Below are 19,724 nucleotides of genomic sequence, written 5' to 3'. Positions count from 1 at the left end.
CCTCCCAAGACCTTAAAAAGTGGGATTAACACTTCACGGGAGCTTGATTCTATTCCTCTGTTTATGATGCCAAAAACTGTGTTGCTCTTCTGGCAGCTGTTGCACACTGCTGACTCACATTAAAGGGGTTGTCCACTAGGACTCCCAAGATCCCCTTCACAGTTACTACTGTGGAGCAAGGTATCCTGTACCTGTGCACTTCACCTTCATTGCCTAAAGGTAGAACCTTACTTCCTTGAATCCCATTTTCCTAGGTAGTGCCCAATGTTCAAGGGTATCAAGATCCTTCTGTAGCTTTAGCCTGTATTCTGAAGTGTTGGCTATTCCGGCCAGCCGGGGGTCATCTGCTAACCTGATGACCCCCCCCCATCAGCCGTTAACAGAGAGCTAACAGTCATTCCGACTCCTCCTTATGACCGCTTGAGATAACAGCAGTTCTTAAAGAAACAGTACTACTATCATGGCATATATTTTGCTATCCCAAATGTTAGCTTACACACCTAACACCCTCATTCAAATCACTGATGAAGATGTTGAAGAGTACTGGGCTCAACACTGAACCTTGGGAGACTCCCTGCACTCTTCCCTCCATGAAGAGGCAGTTCCACTGAGGAGTACAGGTGGGTGCACCAGTTACCAAGGCACCTGGGGGGACTAGGTCTAACCCACATTCTTCTACTTTATCTAATAGTAGGTTATGGTCTACCTTATCAGGACTTGCTGAAGTCCAAGTTAACTATATCAATGGCATTCCTATGGTCCACTAGGGTTGTCACCGTAATCTAATATGGCCAGTCTGGTATGAGGTGTTTTTGACAAACCCATGTTGGCCTTGGGCTCTTGAGACGGTTTTTCTTCCTTTCTGAAGGGGGGGAATCACATCAGCAATTCTATAGTGGTTCTCCAGTACTCCAGGATCTCTGATAGATATAGTTTCAGTTGTTTGGAGAATTTGTCCGCCAGCTCCTTCAGACCCCTGGGTGTAACCCACCCGGTCCTGGGAATTGGACCTTGCCTAAGATAGACAGGCTACCATTTCTTCCCTATCTCATCTTGGGTTCCTAATCTGAATTTTGGATGCTGTTCTTGATAGGTTGGATTGTTTATCCCTTCGGGTAAAGACAGATGCCAAGCACGAGTTAAATAGTTCGGCTTACCCCTGCTGCTTGTCACCTTCGGGCCACTTCTCCCAGCAAGGGACCAATCTTTTCCTTAATCTTTCTTGGTTTTATCAGGCGGGCAGATGCCCCCTTTGGTATTTTATTCTATTTCATTATTATTATTGTGGTTGTGGTTCTTGTTGTTATTATTATTAATTTACCTTTGTGGCAGGCCTTTATTGTGAGCCTTAGCTCCCCTCACTCCATCTCTACACACACTCTAGTGGCCGCCCATTAAACTCCGTCTGTGTTTACATTCTGAATATCTCTGCGCTAATCCTAGCCATAGAATCATAGCACCCTTATGGCCGGGGGAAAAAAAAGGGTCAGACAGGCTGGTCCCCATGCCAGAACCCACCACAAACTCAGAATGGGATGCCCGACTATGAGAGATCGCAGAAGCACCTCAGATAGCCTATGAATTTAGACAATATTCGCTGAGGGCAGAACATACAGCAGGGGTGGGTTCATCAGAGCCGGCTGGCTCAACCGGACCAAGGGGACAACTTGGAGCGGAAGCTGCAGCCAGTTGACCGCTTGGCGGTGGAGCGGAGCATCCTGAGGAAAGACCTCTTCTCCCCCAGGGTGATAAGGACTATCCAGGCCGCCCGCAGGCCCTCCACAGAGCGCATCTATGGCTCCACGTGGCGGGCCTTTGACTCTTGGTGCAACTCCCGGGGGTTCAACCCCATCCAGGCCACGGTGCCTCAGGTTCTGGACTTCCTCCAGGCGGGCCTGGATAGAGGGGTAGCTCCTAACACAATTAGGAGACAGGTCTCAGCCATCTCATCAGTTCTCCTCTGTGGCAGAAATCAGAGCCTGACACACCACCCCATGGTCAGGCAATTCCTTAAGGGGGCCTCCAACCTCAGACCACCCACGGTACACAGGTACCCTTCCTGGGATTTACACAGGGTATTGGACGCTCTAACGGGCGCCCCATTTGAGCCATTACAAACAGTTTCCCTTAAGTTCCTGACCCTGAAGGTGGCTTTCCTGGTGGCCATCACTTCCGCCAGGCGGATATCCGAACTACAGGCGCTGTCCACCAGGGAGGATCTCTGTGTCTTCCACCAAGATAGGGTGGTGTTACGGCTGGATCCATCCTTCATTCCCAAGGTGTGCTCCTGCTTCCATCGAGCCCAGGAACTGATTTTGCCCATCTTCTGTCCAGACCCTTCTCACCCATTGGAGAGGAAGTGGCACACTCTGGACGTTAGGAGGGCTCTGAGGGTTTACCTCAGGAGAACCAGACCAAACAGGAAATCCGAAGCCCTGTTTGTCTCCTTCCAACCAGGATCCCTGGGTAATAAGGTAACTTCCACCACTATCGGCAGGTGGCTGCGAACCTGCATTGCCACTGCTTACCAATCGCAGGGGTTACAGACACCAAATCATATCACAGCCCACTCCACACGGAGTGCAGCCACATCCACGGCCTGGGCCACACAAGCATCCCTGGCCGAAATCTGCAGGGCAGCCACGTGGGCTTCCCCCTCTCCCTTTGTTAGGAACTATAAGTTGGACTCCTTTGCCTCGGCAGAGGCCTCGTTCGGCCGCAGGGTGTTGCAGGCGGTTCACAGGGCTGGACCCGTGCCTCAACAGGCCTGAGTGGGGGACATATGGCCTCAGGGATCTCCCTCCCTAGGGACGTGCAGGCTTTGGTACGTCCCATTCTGGATACTCCTCCCCCCTCACTATGGAGAAAGGGCGTTGGTACTTACCTGATACGCCTCTTCTCATAGTGGGGGGAGGAGTATCCAGTCCCTCCCTGACTATGTTTGTACAACTAAGTGTTATGTTCATTGTTTATATTGTTATTTAATTATTGATGTTGAAGACAATAAAAGCAAAAAAAAAAAAAAAAAAAACCTGAATCAAGAGTCTGGAGCGAATGAGGCAACGAGTCGGAGAGAGCTCTTCGTCATAAAACTGGGCAGGCTCACTTCCAGGGGGCGGAGCCCAAAGAGCTTATCTGACTCAAACCAATCATGAGAGGATAAGGTCAACCCATTCTGGATACTCCTCCCCCCACTATGAGAAGAGGCGTATCAGGTAAGTACCAACGCCCTTTTTCAAATACACTTGCAGTGGCAACCTATTACATATTACCTGGCAAAAGAAATCAGTGTTTCTTAAAATCTCTCCTTGGAGTCCAGAGGGTCAGACCCAATCAAGGGTACTCAAAATTCAAATTTGCCAGCCTATGTTGAAATCCCATCAAACAATTGTGAGAATCCACAGTAGCAGTGAATACTTAGATTTCAATATTTAATGCAATACATATTGATAAATATAACCCATACAAACAAATACCATTTTGGGATCCTGAGAGAAATTTTTTAAAACAAAGACAGTAATATAGATTCAGGCGGCTAACACATACAACTGTAATGTTTTGAACATATTTTTCTCTCTACACTATACAGCCTTCTGATGCATGAAATGAAACTCTTACTCTTAACTCTATAGGCACACAATCTTTCCAGTAGTTCACATACTAGTTGGTAACATCTTAATTTGAGGCTTGATTGGAACATTATACAGTTATTGAAAGACAGTAAAATGGACATCAACAATCTCACACCCTGCTCAAAGTTGTGACAGCAAGTTTAAATTTTTGACCTTAACTATCAAGAAAAAAAACAATTTTAAAACTGGCATGTCAGTGACTTCTTAAAAGTCAGGATGCCTGGTCAAGATTAAATTGCAGGTAGATTTCTTATCACTTTCTAAAAAGAGAAAAATTCAGAACATAACAAATAAAAGGTTGTGAATTTCACAGATGAGACAGAAAACCACAAATGGGCAAATATGACCTACAAAGGCATGAATCTCCCATATTATGGGAATCCCATAAACCCTGCAGATGTTCATAATGAAATTATATTTAACTATTTGGGACAGAAAGACAACACAGACTATTTTTTAAAAAAATTCACCAATATCACACCATAAGATTCTTTATCTTTTCTTTGCAACAATTCCTAATGGCACAAGAAATCTCCATCAATATCTATCCCCAAGAAGAAAACTCTTCTTTAACAGCAAAATAATGTAGAAAAATTACAAACAATAACTCTTTTCAGCTTTATGCACCACCCCAGTAAACACAAATGTTTGATCAGAAAAAATATGTCCAAGATAGGAGCAATAAGCTATACACCATGATTTAGGAGTTTGATTTTTTTCAAAAATAAATGCTAAAATACTAAACTGTATATATATGCACATTTAGGTAAATAGTGTTCTGTATACCCTCTCGGAGGCGGCGATGGATCCCAATCACGAACGGACGCCGCCAGCAGATAACTTCCAAGCGATTCAGGGGCTTTTGCCAGGCGGCGGGACCCCCGAAAGCGAGAGAAAATTGTCTGCGGGCAGCTGGCAGCGCCCCAACCTCTCCTCCTGCCGCGCGGATCCATTTTGATTCACGAACGGATTCCGCGGCGGTTCAGGGGCTTATGCCGGGCGGCGGGACCCCCGGAAGTGAGAGAGGAAGTTCCGGAAGCGAGAGGCTGCCCCGGCGATCGATCCCAATCACGAACGGACGCCGCCCGCAGATAACTTTCCATAACTTTCCGGGCGGCGGGACCCCCGCACGACGTTCTGTGCGGGCGGCAGCCGCTGCGCCCATGCTCTCGGAGGCGGCGATCCCATTCACGAAGAGGCAGGAGGAGAGGTTGGGGCGCTGCACGAACGGACTCCTCGCGGCCGCTCCCACGCTCTCGGAGGCAGCGATCCCATACACGAAGAGGCAGGAGGAGAGGTTGGGGCGCTGCACGAACGGACTCCTCGCGGCCGCTCCCACGCTCTCGGAGGCAGCGATCCCATACACGAAGAGGCAGGAGGAGAGGTTGGGGCGCTGCACGAACGGACTCCTCGCGGCCGCTCCCACGCTCTCGGAGGCAGCGATCCCATGCACGAAGAGGCAGGAGGAGAGGTGGGTGCGCTGGCAGCTGCCCCGCAGACAACTTCCACACGCTTCAGGAGCTTCTGCCGAGCGACAGGAGCCCCGGAAGCGCGTGGAAGTTGTCTGCGGGCAGCTGCCGCTGCGTCCACGCTCTCGGAGGCCCAGAAGCGAGGGGACGTTCTCTGCTGGTGGCGCCGCTCCCCCGACCTCTCTTCCTTCCGCGGCGAATCCCATGGATTCACGAACGGACTCCACGGAAGGAAGAGAGATTGGGACAGCAGCGGGGAGGCCCAGAAGCGAGGGGACGTTCTCTGCTGGCGGCGCCGCTCCCCCGATATCTCTTCCTTCCGCGGCGAATCCCATGGATTCACGAACGGACTCCACGGAAGGAAGAGAGGTCTGGTCTGGGCAGCACGCACAGAGCGGGAAAGGCAGCACCAAAGCCTGGCCGCGAGCGAGGGAGCGCGCGGCGAGCAGCGACGCCGGGCTGCTTCCTCCTCCGCCGCGTGCAACGCTGGGCTGCTTGCCTTCCCCCCTCCTCCTCCTCCTCCGCGAGCAACGCAACGCCGGGCTGCTTGCCTTCCACCCCTCCTCCTCCTCCTCCGCGAGCAACGCCGGGCTGCTTCCCCCTCCTCAGCCGCGAGCGAGGGAGCACGCGGCGACCAGCAACGCCGGGCTGCTTTCCCCTCCTCCGCCGCGAGCGAGGGAGCACGCGGCGACCAGCAACGTCTCCTCCCCCCAGCGCCTCCCGATTCCCACGGTACCAAATTAATTAGACAATACAAAACATACTCACCACCAGTGAGTAAGCGCAGCAGCTGCAACCCCAACAAGAAAGAAAGACGAAATAAAATGGAGAACTCGCGCATGCGTCCTCAGCTAAGGAGTCCAGCCAATCAGTGAGCTGGTTGGCCAGCTCACTGATTGGCTGGAGTCCAGCCAATCAAATTAGTGAGCGGCAGGCTGGGCTGGCTTAAATTTGTAGGTAGCATAGAACGAAACGATGAGCCAGCCCAGCAGCTGATGGGCGGGAGCTGCCAGCGCCAAAAAAAGCGTGCCTTTTTAAAAAGCGGGCGGGACGCGGGAATATGCATCAAAAGGCGGGGGTGTCCCGCCAAAAGCGGGACGTCTGGTCACCTTAGGCTAGAAGGCAGTGGCAAACCACTTTTGCATTACTGCCCATGTGCCTATGAAGTCCAAAGGAGTCAGTGTGACTTAAAAGAGACTCAACTTTTGCTGATGATGAAACAGTGTTACCATGCAGATCTTTAATAAATTTATGGTTTATTTTATAAATTGTTATTTGTTTTATATTAACTCGAAGAAAGGATCGTGAATGATTTCACCTCTGATCTTTGGTGTCTATTGTGCAATGTTACCCAAAAAATTAAATGCATTTGAAATAACTCATTGTGGTCCTAGCTAGCAGTGTTAAAAATTTCAAAAGATTTGAATCGGCCATCTACAATCTCTGAGTCTTTTGATATCTCAGATTATCTTTAGAAATGTAGAATAAAAATTATCCTAAATCCTTGCCACCAAGACACCTCATTGTGATGCTGGTGGGCATGATAGAAATCATTGCTTGGTTGATTTAACAAGCTGAATCCCTTAAAACAGGACAGTGTTTTTCCGTCCTTCCTTCCTTCCTATGCATGCTACTTTCTAAGCATTCCTCCTTGGGCCAATTATTAGAGGAAAGCAAACACTAGTGTGCCAGTATGACATCTTAGCTTGCTATAAAAATAACCAAGAGATCAAAATCATTCCAAAGAAGAGAGTTGTGTTTCTGAAGAAAATGTTTCTTTTTACTGTAAGGGATTCATTTTAGCCAATAATAACCATCCTTGCATTAAAAGGCTGCATGAAGGCATTGTCTAACAAGGGAGACTAGCATGCTTGGGACACAGAATCTCTTCACAGGTTGAAAGTTTATACAACTGGGATGGGAAGGTGGGGAAGAAATATGCTTATGCCACATCATTAATATTTAGTTTTGGGGTGGGACACACTGAATTTTTTCATCTCGCTCTGTGTGTGTTTGTGTATGTGAGAAAGTGTGAGTGAAACTTGCTAATTTTAGCAACTCATGGGTTTAATTTATTCTTATTTAATTTTATTTAGTTTGTTAAACATGTACAAGATAACGGTTGTAAGTATAAACATGGACATGAACGAGGGAAATGAGTGGATGGAAGGCACGCTGGTGTGCTCCTTTACGGACCTCTTAGGAATCGGGTGAGGTCCAGGATAGACAGAGTTTAAGGTTGAAGCTGTGGGAGTTAAGAGCATGTAACATATACAAGAGATAGTTTTGCTAGTCAGATACCATAATAACTGCGTCACAAAAGTCTTACTTGCTTCCACTAAAAATGGATATAGGAACACCTTATCTGAGTGCAGTTTTAAATAAGGGACAAAAGAGTCAGGAAAAAAAAAAAGTTGTTTGACAAGGGCTTTCAATGTTTTAAGCAAAGCTTCGGTAGCACTCCTATATATGGTATATGGTGGGGATCAGGAAAAAAAAAGGGCAAATATTTAAAAAGTTCCCAAAATAGCATAGGCTTGGGAATAAGGAGCATATTGCTCATTACAACACTCATTGGCATTGCTCAGAAGGTGCCCCAGGGGGGAAAAAGAGGAGGGATTAGCCCTAAAACTAGGGAAAAGAGTAAGGGAGGGATTCTAAAGTGCCAGTTAAAAATATTTTGAAATAATATTCCTTTGTCAAGAGGGTTCTAAAAATGAATTAATAGATAAAAATCCACCAATAAAATATGCAGCACATGTGCAAAACACATTATGTACTACCAATCTTACATTCACATTTAAAAATTCATATGAAAGCAAACTTTAAGTTGCTTCTTATATCTTCCAGTTTGGAAGAAATCCATAGGATATTGTGTTAGAGAGAGAGAACATGGTAGCTATATCTGCAAAGAATGATAAACCAAAATTCTTCTTGTCGTATTCACAAACTGTGCACAATAATGTGGAAGAGCCTTTACTAGTGTTTTTGGATGGAACTGACTTAAGCAACATTGAATCTGTCATCTGAAGTTGGACGTCCACCTTGCTGTGTAGCTTGGAAGTCAAGCATCTTAAACTAAGCAAGCAGACTGTGTTAGGCAGAAGACACATAGCTATCCTCACAGCAAGTAAAATAAAATGGGATCAAAAGGGCTGTATATATGACCGCATGACTTGTGAAAAATAAATGATAAACCAGTTTCTTCAGACTTCTGAAGTTTATTTTTCTTGTATGAGTAAAGCCAGACTATTTCTATTAAAGGATTTCAAATCACAGTATCTTTTTCCTAGGATCTCTCCCCAAAATCTAAAAATATCCCAATAGCTTATTTAAAATGCTGTAGCCAAGACAGTGTGTGTTGAAACATAGAAGGGATGAATAAGAAAAACAGAATTTGCCAGGCACTACTGATTTTCTTAAGCATTCTATTTATAGCTGAAATTAACTTGAGTTGAAGAATCGATTTTATATATGTGGATTCCCAGAGAGAGCATTAATCTCTGAAACTAGGTAGATGATGTTATATAACACACATAGACACGTTTCGTAGTAATAGACAAGCACCAGAAGACATCAGTGATAATAGGTGGTGCCAAGTGAAAGCGACATCGCTTGGAATATTAAAGGAGGAATATTAAAAGCTGCAGAAATACCAGGGGCCTGAAGGAGGAGCTAGAGAGAAAGTGGTCCCAAGTGGTAGTAGGATCACTTGAAGCTGTGACTCCTAAACTGGGAGAATGGCTCCAATAGATCCTAGGAACAACTTCAAAGTTCTCTGTCCAGAAAAGTGCAGTACTAGCAACAGCTCAGATACTTTGCAGGCTGCTCATGCTCTCTAGAATAGCAAATGTCATGACTGTATAGTTTTCATACATCTTGAGGATGGGTAAATAACATAAATCAGCAGTGATAGTTTTGCTAGTGAAGAAAGGAAGTGAAGGAAGAACTTGCATAATGTAATTAGTTGCTTTCTTTCTGTCTTAAAATACATTTAGAGTAAAGTTGGTAAATTCTAAGCGCAAGACTGCTGATGGCCTCCATCTGAAACTGAAACAAAGACCTGCAATAGTTAACATGCCAGTAAAAGAGGCTAAAGATTTTTAAAAAGGTCAAAGAAAAATGTGGATTTTAAAATCAATCTCCACTTTGCATGCTTTATTGAATAACTAAATATGGGCTTTTTTTCAGATGGGAAAATAAATTGGCCTTTAACAAATGCAATACCATGCTCACATCGAAGAGGACAATAGCCCTCCTGTAAGTATAAATATAGCGTACAAAGTCACATATACTATATGGAACAGCATGCTCTGAAACTCTGGAAACATTTCTTTATGTACCATATCAAAACAAGATCATCCTGATAGGTCTTAATATTCAGAACTCCAGTTGTTGTGGAGAATTTTGTTCACTTGCTTCAACATTTTGAACTGAAGTCCTACTGCATTTTGAGCTGAGCTATTATTTTTCCAGCTGTCACAGATCATAGATTAAAAACAAAGTCATGGAGACATTACGTACAATTTTGAATCAGCTTAATTCTGGCATCAAAATAAAATACAATATACAATTGGGAAAGCAAGATAATCTTGTGTGTTTCTCTTTTCTTCTCCTGTGATCACTTTCATTAGATTGGTTCCAGTTCTTCATGGCATGTAAATTCAAGCAGGTTGTGGTTAGTCTTACCTTTGGTTGCAAAAAGAGATCAATATTAAGTTATTTAGGATTCCTGTCACAGAGCTCAGTTGGCTCAATTTATGGCTAGGGTACTTATGTTTGTGATAGAGCAACTTTGAGATTCATGTTTTATTTCTCATGTTTTCTTTATTGACTTAAAAGTTAATGTCTATTAAAGCTAATGGTATACTGTTAACATCACCAGCAAAGGGTTAATATTATCATTATTTATTTAATTAATTGAATGGTAAAATAAGCATTAAAATGATTGTCGTGTGAAATCAAATTTCACTTGCGCTTTACTTTATTTATTTATTTAATTTTAGCATGCTAACATCATAAGGGCTGCAAAAAGACCAAATCTCTGTTCTCTTTGGATGCTTCAAGCAGTATAAAGAAGTGGCTTCCTCATGACAACATGTCAGTGAAAGATCTCAGCCCCCGACATAATTCAAAATCCCGTGTAGTGCAGCGGGCCTCTACTGTTGATGTTGCCTCTGATATGTCAGGTTTATCCTTGACAGGTGATTATCTGTTCCCTACCTGTGCTTTTCTAGTATTAATTATTAACACTCTGTCTTAGGCCCAGTACTCTTCAATATATTCATCAATGATTTAGATGAGGGGATAGAAGTGGAACTCATCATATATGTGGATGATACCAAGCTAGCATGAACAGCAACACTACAGACGATAGGCTTAAGATACAGAAGGATCTTGACAGACTTGGACATTGGGTCTGACCATGAAAATGAAATTTTATGGTGAAAAAGTAAGGTTCTACATTTAGACAATAAACAGGTTTAGTAAATAAACTATAAACATATATAGTATAGGTCCGTGATGGTGAACCTATGGCACGTGTGCCACAAGTGGCACACAGAGCCATTTGTTAGGGCACATGAGGTGTTGCCCTGTCAGCTCCAGCACGCATGCTGACTTCGGCCTTCTTTTGAAGCTTCCGGAGCATGAAAAACCGGCCCTACGGGCAAACTGGAAGTTCAGACTTCCAGTTTACTCGTAGAGACATTTTTCGCCCTTCAGAAGGCTCTGGAGGGCGAAAAACAGTCCTATGGCCAAACCGGAAGTCACTTCAGGTTTGGCCGTAGTGCCGTTTTTTGCCTTCAGGAGGCTTTCCTGAAGGTTCCAGAGGCAAAACCCAGCCATACGACCAAACAGGAAGTCACGTATGGTTTGTCTGTAGGGCCATTTTTCACCCTCCGGAGGCTTCCCTGAAGTCTGTGAAGGGCAAAAAACGGCCATACTGCAAACTGGAAGTCCATTCCCAAACTTCCAGTTTGCTCGTAGGGCCGGTTTTTCGCACTCCGGAGGCTTCAAGGAAGCTCCTGAAACCTCTGGGGGGCCTTGTGGGGAGGGGGAGATGGAGGCGGTTTTTGCCCTCCCCAGATTCCTAGAAAGCCTCGACGCTGGGGAGGGCGAAAAATGCGTGCCAAAATAATTCTGAAAGTCTAGAGTCACTTTCAGAATTATTTTGGCACGCATTTTTCGCCCTCCCCAGCCTCGAGGCTTTCTAGGAATCTGGGGAGGGCAAATTCATAATGTATGATCAATTTATTTTATTTCTTTTGATTCTATTGGATCTTTTCAGTCTTTCTGAAAAATAATTTGGGTTTTCCAAAAGCAGCACACAATTTTGCTAACCTTTGTGCTTTACAGGAAACATTCAAGATCCAGATGAGCCAATCTTAGAATTTAGTTTAGGTAAGTAATTTCATAATATGTTTTTCCTCACTCATTTGAAAATACTATCTTTATACTTGCTGCTTATATAGGGGTTAGTTTATGTACAGTTTAATGGTTGGTTATAGAAAAATGTGTTTTACAAGATCCTATCACACTTAGAGCTACCTTCCCCAGCACTTTCTGATTTATCATTTTGGATTAATTTTGGTAATTTATTTTAAATATATCACCCTTCTAGGAAAACTGCCTGTTAAATTAAAACATTAAATAGCAAGAGCAGTGTAAAATATGTCAGAAATGTATCAAAATTAATACAAACTGGGCAGCTTGTTATTCTAATAATCTGTTTCTACACACTACCACTTTTGATCAATCTTCCATTCTACACCTTTGTGTGAAATATGTCATCTGAATATACAGCCGACACTAATTCTGTTTTTTCTCATTAATCCTTGAAAATTATCCAACTTTAAGTTATAATTAAACTTTAATTGATAAGCATTTTTCACACTATTGTTTCCATAATCAGTATCTTCTATTTTTCTCTCTCTTCTTTTCACTTGTTCTTTATTTCAGACAGAAGCCTAGTGTTTTGTGGTATAACGTGTATCAGAATGGCAGCAATTATGATTGTTTTGTATTTAGCAAGTGACAATTTTTCATTTCTTGTATTCTATTTGTGAAATTCAGTTCCTTCATTGTGTACAAACAGTGCTATTGATTTTCCACAGCTTGCAGTGAACTGTTAACTCCATCACTAGATAGGAAGCCAAATTGTTTTGTAGCAGTGAGTGTAACTACACCACCTCAAGCATTCTGGACAAAGCATGCTCAAACAGAAATTATTGAGGTAGGTTGTATTGTGTTTGCCACATCAGTAACCTGATTAAATTCAACTGGTACCAATTTGTCTCTACTAATTTTTGATATACATATATTTTTGTTTCCATTACAGGGCACAAATAATCCCATCTTTCTAAGTAGCATTGCCTTTTTTCAAGACTCTCTTATTAATCAGATGACACAAATTAAGCTTTCTATATACGATGTAAAAGATAGATCTCAGGGAACTGTAAGTTTAAAATATCTTATTGCTGCACATCTGAACCAAAGCTTGCATGCTTTTGATCCTGGAGGCCATGGCATTATTATAGTTATTATAAATATAACAGTCTGAGCCTGATTTTGAAGATTATATTAAATATGAAACATATTACATGCCTTGCTCAAAAATACATACAAATTCAATTGAGCCATACTGTATATTTATTAAGTGAAAATCACCCCAGCTGCATTTCTAATGCTGGGTTGGCATTTTCTTTGGGTTTTGCAGGTGTGAAAAGGAAATCTGCAACCCTACCTTGTTAATGAATCTTAAATGTCCCTGCTTATTATCTATTGAGTAAAAAAGGATGGTAGTATGCTATATAATTAAACATAGTATATAGTTGGTGGATTATTTTAAAATGGAACCAAAGATTTCCTTGCTGTGGCAGGGAGGAAATGAATCTTTGGATCTGAATTCTAAAAAATAATTATGATGGACATTTAGTGGTTCTTTCCTCTTCTTGTTTTCATAAATTATCCCCATAAAGTAAAGAAAAAAAAGTTTTCCCTCTTTCATGTTTATATACATCAGGGATGTCAAACTGGCGGCCCAGGCCAGATGCATCATGGGTAGGCCATGCCCACCGCAGGAGGAAAATGTCTCAATATGTCATGTGATAGCAATGTGATGCTGCAAGTTTGACACCCATGATATAGTTAAACAATGTTTATATTATAGATGTATAATCTTAATATGGAGGCAGTCAAAAACAAGCCATTTTAAATATGAATTGATAGAATTTGCATTGGTTAGCAACACATAAACAAGAGGTAACTGGATTACGGAGTCATGTATTTACTATAAAAATGGAAAATGAAAGCCTATTATGTATTATATGGTAGATACCTATTACATACAACATTACATACCTATTAGCTATGTTAAATGCTTGGGCCCTTAACTCATCATTTAGCTTCTGAATTATAATTACTGGGTTCTATGATGCATGGTTTCTGAATTGAGTGAGAACTGAGAGAGAAAGGGATTGTTCTATCAAATTTTTGACTTAGTTTTACATGAAATATTAATGGCCTTTCAAAACTGGAATTAAAAATGGTAATAATTTATTACTGAACTGTTTTTGTTCTTTTTCTTCAGATGTATTTATTGGGTTCTGTGATATTTGCTGTACAGGATCTACTTAAGGAGAAAAGTCATAGGCTGCACTTAACACTAAGGTTAGTATTTAGTCTTGTTTCATATGAAAATAATCTGTATGCTAATTGAAGAAAGTCAGGCTTTTTAATTGCATGCTAGTTCGGTTTAATTCATTTTTAAAACTCAGATCAAAACCAAAGGTTTATGCTTTAAGACAATTGTCTCTCTGTAGTAACACTAACCTCTGGAGCAATCTCTCACTAGAGTTTGGGTTAGTTTTGGAAACAGATGAAAGGGAAGCTTTTCTGAATATTGTGAATATTCTCTTCCCAAAAATTGATTGCTCTATTTCCTGCATCACTGAATTTACCAAATCCCAATCTTCCTGTAATTCCGGATTTCTCTGTTTTTCCCAATTTTTGGACTTAATCATCCATGATTAATCTTAGGTTTTCCACACATCAATTACATTTGACCTCTTCAGTTTGCTATACAATATTTGTCTTCCACCATTATGTCTGTAATGTATAAATATTCATTATATATACCCTCATTCTAAAGCAAAGGTAGGATATAATGCCCCCTTTCTGGTTCAGGAATTCTGGGAGTTGAATTCCCCAAGTCATAAAAGGACCATCATACCTGACCCCTGTTCTAAAGGATACAATCCTATAATTTATTGGTTATATTTGACACATTGCCTTTCCTTTTTGAGTGTGAAGATACTGTTTCTTTAAAATTATTTTAAGTCCTAAATATTTTCTGTTTTAAAGAGGCCCATTTTGTTCATTTTATTCCTAAAACTCTTACTTGAATGTTTTGTTTCCATATTAAAAATTTCCCAGTTCATAATGAGAAAATACTATTGAGTATTTTCTACTATTGAGCCAGGTAAAGACCTATACTATACATGTTTATAGTTTATTTACTATATCTGTTTATTATTGTTTATTTCCAAAAGATATTATGTGGCTTAGACTGAAGAATAAAAGGGTGTGCACTCAACTTTTTTTAGTATGCTTTACCACTGACAAAATTATGAGTCTGAAATTTGGGATTAGACTTGTTTTCACTGAGAATAAAATCCCATTCAAGAAATAACATTTTTATAAACAACAGAATTTGGAGGCCAGAGTGAATCCAATTTTGCCATTTTGCACAATTGTATCTCTCTTCATGAAAGGGTCACTGTTGTATCTCATAGACCTTGATTGATTTATCCCATGTAATTTGTACATTGTAGATCTGCTGAAAATGACCGTGTCGGGAACATTACAGCCATAGGATGGCAAATGGAAGAAAACACAGACGAAAGGCCTCCTGTGACCAGATCTCCTGATACTATTAATGGAAGGGTGAGTTGGCTGTCTTTCTGTCATATATCTAACTCTTCTTATTCTTCCCACACCATTCCTCAGAGTCATTTTTTTTCCCTAAAGCAGTTCAGCCTTTGTTGGATAAAAATATTATGTTATGTATCTAAAAGGAAGAGACCTGTATAAACTACCATCTCAACTGCAAAAGTGAAAATGAGGAAAAAGCTTACTTGCTTTCTTTAATGTGTTATCAATAAATCTAAGACATCTTTTTCATGCTAGAAGTAAATTAGTGATGATTTTTTTAAAAAAAAAGAACTGTTGTTTTCCTCTCAGACAAATACAATATATCTTAGGAATTGAGGTATCTTGGTTGGGGCGCTTTGCAACTCCGCTTATAGGAATCTGTTGTTTGTCAAGTTTCTGAATTTCTAGGGTGCTCCTTCAGTTTGAGAAGCCCTTACAAATGATGATGCTTGATTACTCTGTATTTGTAATTAATAAGTTTTCCTGCTTTTTTTCAGACTGTGCTACCAGTTGATGAAAGTTTGACAGAGTCCTTAGGAATCCGATCCAAATATGCTTCATTACGAAAAGATGCACTATTAAAATCTGGTAAATAGCTTCTTGAATGGATGGGTATTCTGCATCTTAATTTGTCTTTTTCTAGTCCATTGTCATGCCTGTTCTTCCATATATTATGTCAGTGTTTATGTAATCAGATTGATCAGACAAAGGATTCTTCCATTTGGCTTTGTGGAGAGAAAAGATCCAATGAATATTAACATCATCAGTATTAGGGGGATTGATCGGAGCTGACTTAAGAGTGAATGGAAAAGAGTGAATAAATACTGAAGAGGAAAAGCTCCGTTGCATTATTTTATGTTTTTCAAATCTTTAAAATTGTGCTACATCACAGATTTAACTATATAAAAGCATTTGGACACGTCTACATCTGCATTATGGTCAGTCAGTCATCTATGTGCAGAAATGATTAAATCATTGTTCTCTTTTATTCTAAGTAAAAATATTTTTCCAGGATTTCACTGAAATCTCTTAGATTAAGGGCGGGGGAGGATGGCAGAGGTCACTTCACCAGAAGTAGTTGGCCTAGATTGCAATGCAGATGAAAATACGGCATTGATCTACTGTACATCTGTCTATGCATAAGAGATCTGTTGGCTTTTTTTCAGAGGGAGGGGGAGTTGGCTGTAAGCTTTGTGTTGTTTTGAATCTAAGCCATGATCTTTAGGAGGCCATGAGGATGCAAAAGAATTTGCAAGCTGAAAGAAACTGATCAGAAGCCTCTAATATGCTTGTAGGATTATTTAAAGCTTAGCACCACTGATGTTTCTGTCTTAAATATTATGTGATTAAAAAGGCATTCACATATTGTGAATGCTCATTAGCCTGTGTTCTCTTTACATAGTAACTGTTTCCAGCATAGGTTCTGATTTTAGTTGTCCAATCTTTCTGTTGTGTCTTCCTTTTAAGTTGAAACATACAGGGCCTGTGGTATCAAAGGCAGGTGCATGGATGGCAGAGTGAAAAGAACTGTTCTTCAAACAAGAACAGTCCATAAGTCTATCTTTTGTCTCATCACTAAATGCATTACGCTGAAAAACTAGGAAGACCTGAATATTGCAGTCTAAATATTCATTTGTATGGTCATACAATACTTAACAATCTTTTCAATGTCAACTTTTGCGCATATTGTATCAAAACTCAACTTTCTGTTTCTGCTTTTTGTTGAGAGGAGTGTACCTTATAAGCTATGCTTTTAATATGCTTGGATGTGCTAAGTAGGTTTTTTAGCATTTCAAGGTTAACGGTTTCTAGCGTCTCTAAACGGTTTGTTAAATTAATGTGTTAGGGGAATGGAGCTTGCATGGCCTAATTGCAATGAAGTACTTATTTAAATGTTTTAATATTTTAGTGTTTGGAGGTGCCATTTGTCGGATGTATCGTTTTCCTACCACTGATGGCAACCATCTGAGGATTTTGGAGCAAATGGGAGAGAGTGTGCTCTCTTTACACATTCCCAGGCAATTTGTGAAATTGCTGCTAGAGGAAGATGCTGCAAGGTAAAAGTCATTGCAATAAAGTTTTAACTGTTGATGCTAACGAGGAAATGCAATATTAAGGCAAACAGTTCAGCTTTGCACACTGCTTATAGTGATTAGCTGACACCTTTCTTTTATTTCTTTGTAAATAATTGGTAGGCTGGAAAATAATGCAGCACAATTACTTGTTTGTTCTATAGTGTTACAGGGTAGAAAAGGCATTGATCGCTTTGGTTGATTTACATTTGATGGAACTTTGTTGGGAGTAGTATTGGAGCTTTTAATGGTGTTTAATACCGTTGATACCATTGACCTTGGTATCCTTCGGATTGTTTTCAGGGTTGTAAACTGGGAGCACCATTCTGTGATTGTTCCATTCTTTCCTCAATGGTGACTAACAATCCATAGTCATGGGAATCACGTTTTGAGTCCTTGTAAACTTGAGTGTTGAATATTTTAGTGTTCTTGTTTCTCCATGTTAATTCATACATTCATGAGACTGACTGGGGAAACCATTATGATTCAGAGTTCAGAGTTATGATCCAGGTTATCAATGTGGAGATGTTTTATATTATCTCATCAAGCTGAGTCAAAGATGCTGTAAAACTGGTACCTGGAGTCAGTGAGTGAAAAACAAGACTGGATTAAATCTCACCAAGTCAAAGCTAGTCATCATTAATGCTGTTATTTGAAAATTGTTTGATTTGTTATTTGTCTCCCAACCAATGTCCTCTAGGAATAAGCATGCTGTAAAATGTTGTGAAATAAATGAAAAAAAAAAAGAAAGAATAGGATGTGTGATGTACTCTTCCAGACTATGCAGCTGCTGCTGTTGTTTAGGCAAATATCTGTTGTTTCAGTTATCATAGGTGTACACTGGCACTCGTATGGGGGCAATTTGTCCTCCATTTACCTACATGCTGAGTTTTTCTTGCTTGAGCTTCTGATTCAAGGCTGGTTTTAGAAAACTATTTATAGGGGGGAAATCACTATATAAAATGACTATTAACAATTATTTTTGTGTAATGGCTTCATGGGAGAAGCATATAATTTTTGTTTGCCTTCAGTTTCCTCTGGAATTTGCTTTGACTGCTTTGAAATTACTCCACCACCCCAAAACACATGATGTAAAGTTTTGTATTTATTTATAAGTTTACTTATCATTGTTGTTTTAAATTTATACGATCAAATTCTGAAACGCAGCAAGTATTTATTGGCTGATTTTCATTTGTTAATATAAACAAATAGCAATTTTAAATAAAAAAAAAGCAAAACAGATACTGGTTAAAGAAGTGTTCAAAACACACCAGCCTCATCAAAGTACTAGAGTACTGTACAGTAACACTTCACAGGATTTGTTTCATGTTATGTATAGAGTAGTAGAGCTTTCCAAAGAGCAGTTCTGTAGAATGCACCAATCCACCTTAATGAAACAACTGCTTGGTATTGCTGTTGTGACTCAGCAGATGTCTTCTGTGAGTCTTTCAGGATGCAAGATTAACACTGCAGCTGGGGCTCATGAGTGGCGTGTTCTGGGGATAAAAGGACGGATGGGCCATGCCCTGGTTGCAGGAGTCAACGTTCCTTGGTTTGTTTAACATTGATTGATCATCAGTCGTGGTTTATGTAAGATACACTTGGAGAAGTGCTTTGTTTCCTGTAACCCTGATTCAAGGCTACACTTGGAGAAGTGCATTGCTTGTAAGAGTTGTTTTGTATTCTGTTATCTGCTTGAAAGAGACTTTATTTCTGTTTATTTTGGGCTCGCAGCCAGTTTGAGCTGAGGACTGATAAAGAGAGTTCCTTTTAAGTTTGTCTGCCTGCCGTTTGTTAACGAGCTGAGAAGGGGGGACAGAACAGATTGACTCCTGCCTGACAAGCCTTCATTTCCGTAATTATGGAGCAGTTGATGGCTGAAAATAGACTAATGGCACAACAAATCGTGATGTTGTCAGACCAAATTCAACAGTTGCAGAGAGCTGCAACCCCCCCCCTCAGCCAAGGAGGAAGTGCCCAGTAGCCATGCCAGATAAATATGATGGGAGTCTGGCCATATTTGCCGCGTTTCTGGGACAATGCCAGCTGTTCCTGAGTTTGAGAGCAGAGGACTTTCCCACTGACCAGACGAAAGTGGGATTCATTATCAGTTTGCTCTCATACACAGCTGCCCGTTGGGCCACCCCCTTGTTAGTTCAGCAGAGTCCTTTGTTGGATGACTTCCAGGGCTTTTGCCAGTACTTCAAACAGATGTTTGAAGATCCTATCAAGGGGGAAACATCTGCTAGACATCTGAAATCACTGCAGCAGGGGAGTGGTTCATTGCAGGACTATGTGACTGAATTCAGGCTACGTAGCCAGGATTCCATGTGGAATGAACCAGCTCTAATGGACACGTTCCAGGATGGATTGTCTGAGGCCTTGCAGGATGAACTAGCGGACAGGCCACCGATGTTCAACGCGTTGGTCCACCTGGGCCTCCGGATAGACGCTCGGCTGCAGAGGCGAAAGCCTCACCGTGTATTCCAGGAGACCACCAGCATGCTGGTTCAGCAAGGGACTGCAATGGACTGGGAGGAGCCCATGGAGTTGGGTGCTGTCAGATCTTGAGTGTCACAGACAGAGATGGACAGACGACATGCGGAGGGATTGTGTTT

The 19,724-nt window shown here is 41.3% G+C and overlaps 1 protein-coding gene across 8 annotated transcripts in view; it reads left to right on the top strand.

Moving 5' to 3' along the window:
• INPP4A (inositol polyphosphate-4-phosphatase type I A) overlaps nt 1-19,724 on the top strand; it is a 122,593-nt gene that overhangs the window by 42,334 nt on the left and 60,535 nt on the right. For all 8 annotated transcript variants that reach the window (XM_032226339.1, XM_032226340.1, XM_032226342.1 and 5 more), the window contains exons 3-11: nt 9,293-9,361; nt 10,108-10,305; nt 11,459-11,503; nt 12,217-12,335; nt 12,441-12,557; nt 13,692-13,771; nt 14,935-15,046; nt 15,532-15,622; nt 16,944-17,091. In XM_032226339.1, coding sequence (XP_032082230.1) covers nt 10,200-10,305; nt 11,459-11,503; nt 12,217-12,335; nt 12,441-12,557; nt 13,692-13,771; nt 14,935-15,046; nt 15,532-15,622; nt 16,944-17,091 — 818 coding nt within the window. In that variant the 5' untranslated portion in view covers nt 9,293-9,361; nt 10,108-10,199. The remainder of the gene's footprint in view (nt 1-9,292; nt 9,362-10,107; nt 10,306-11,458; nt 11,504-12,216; nt 12,336-12,440; nt 12,558-13,691; nt 13,772-14,934; nt 15,047-15,531; nt 15,623-16,943; nt 17,092-19,724) is intronic.

This window comes from Thamnophis elegans, chromosome 11 (genome assembly GCF_009769535.1).
Source record: "Thamnophis elegans isolate rThaEle1 chromosome 11, rThaEle1.pri, whole genome shotgun sequence".
Taxonomy (NCBI): Eukaryota; Metazoa; Chordata; class Lepidosauria; order Squamata; family Colubridae; genus Thamnophis; species Thamnophis elegans.
Note: the sequence above shows the minus strand (reverse complement) of the source record. Positions and strands in the feature narration are given on the sequence as shown.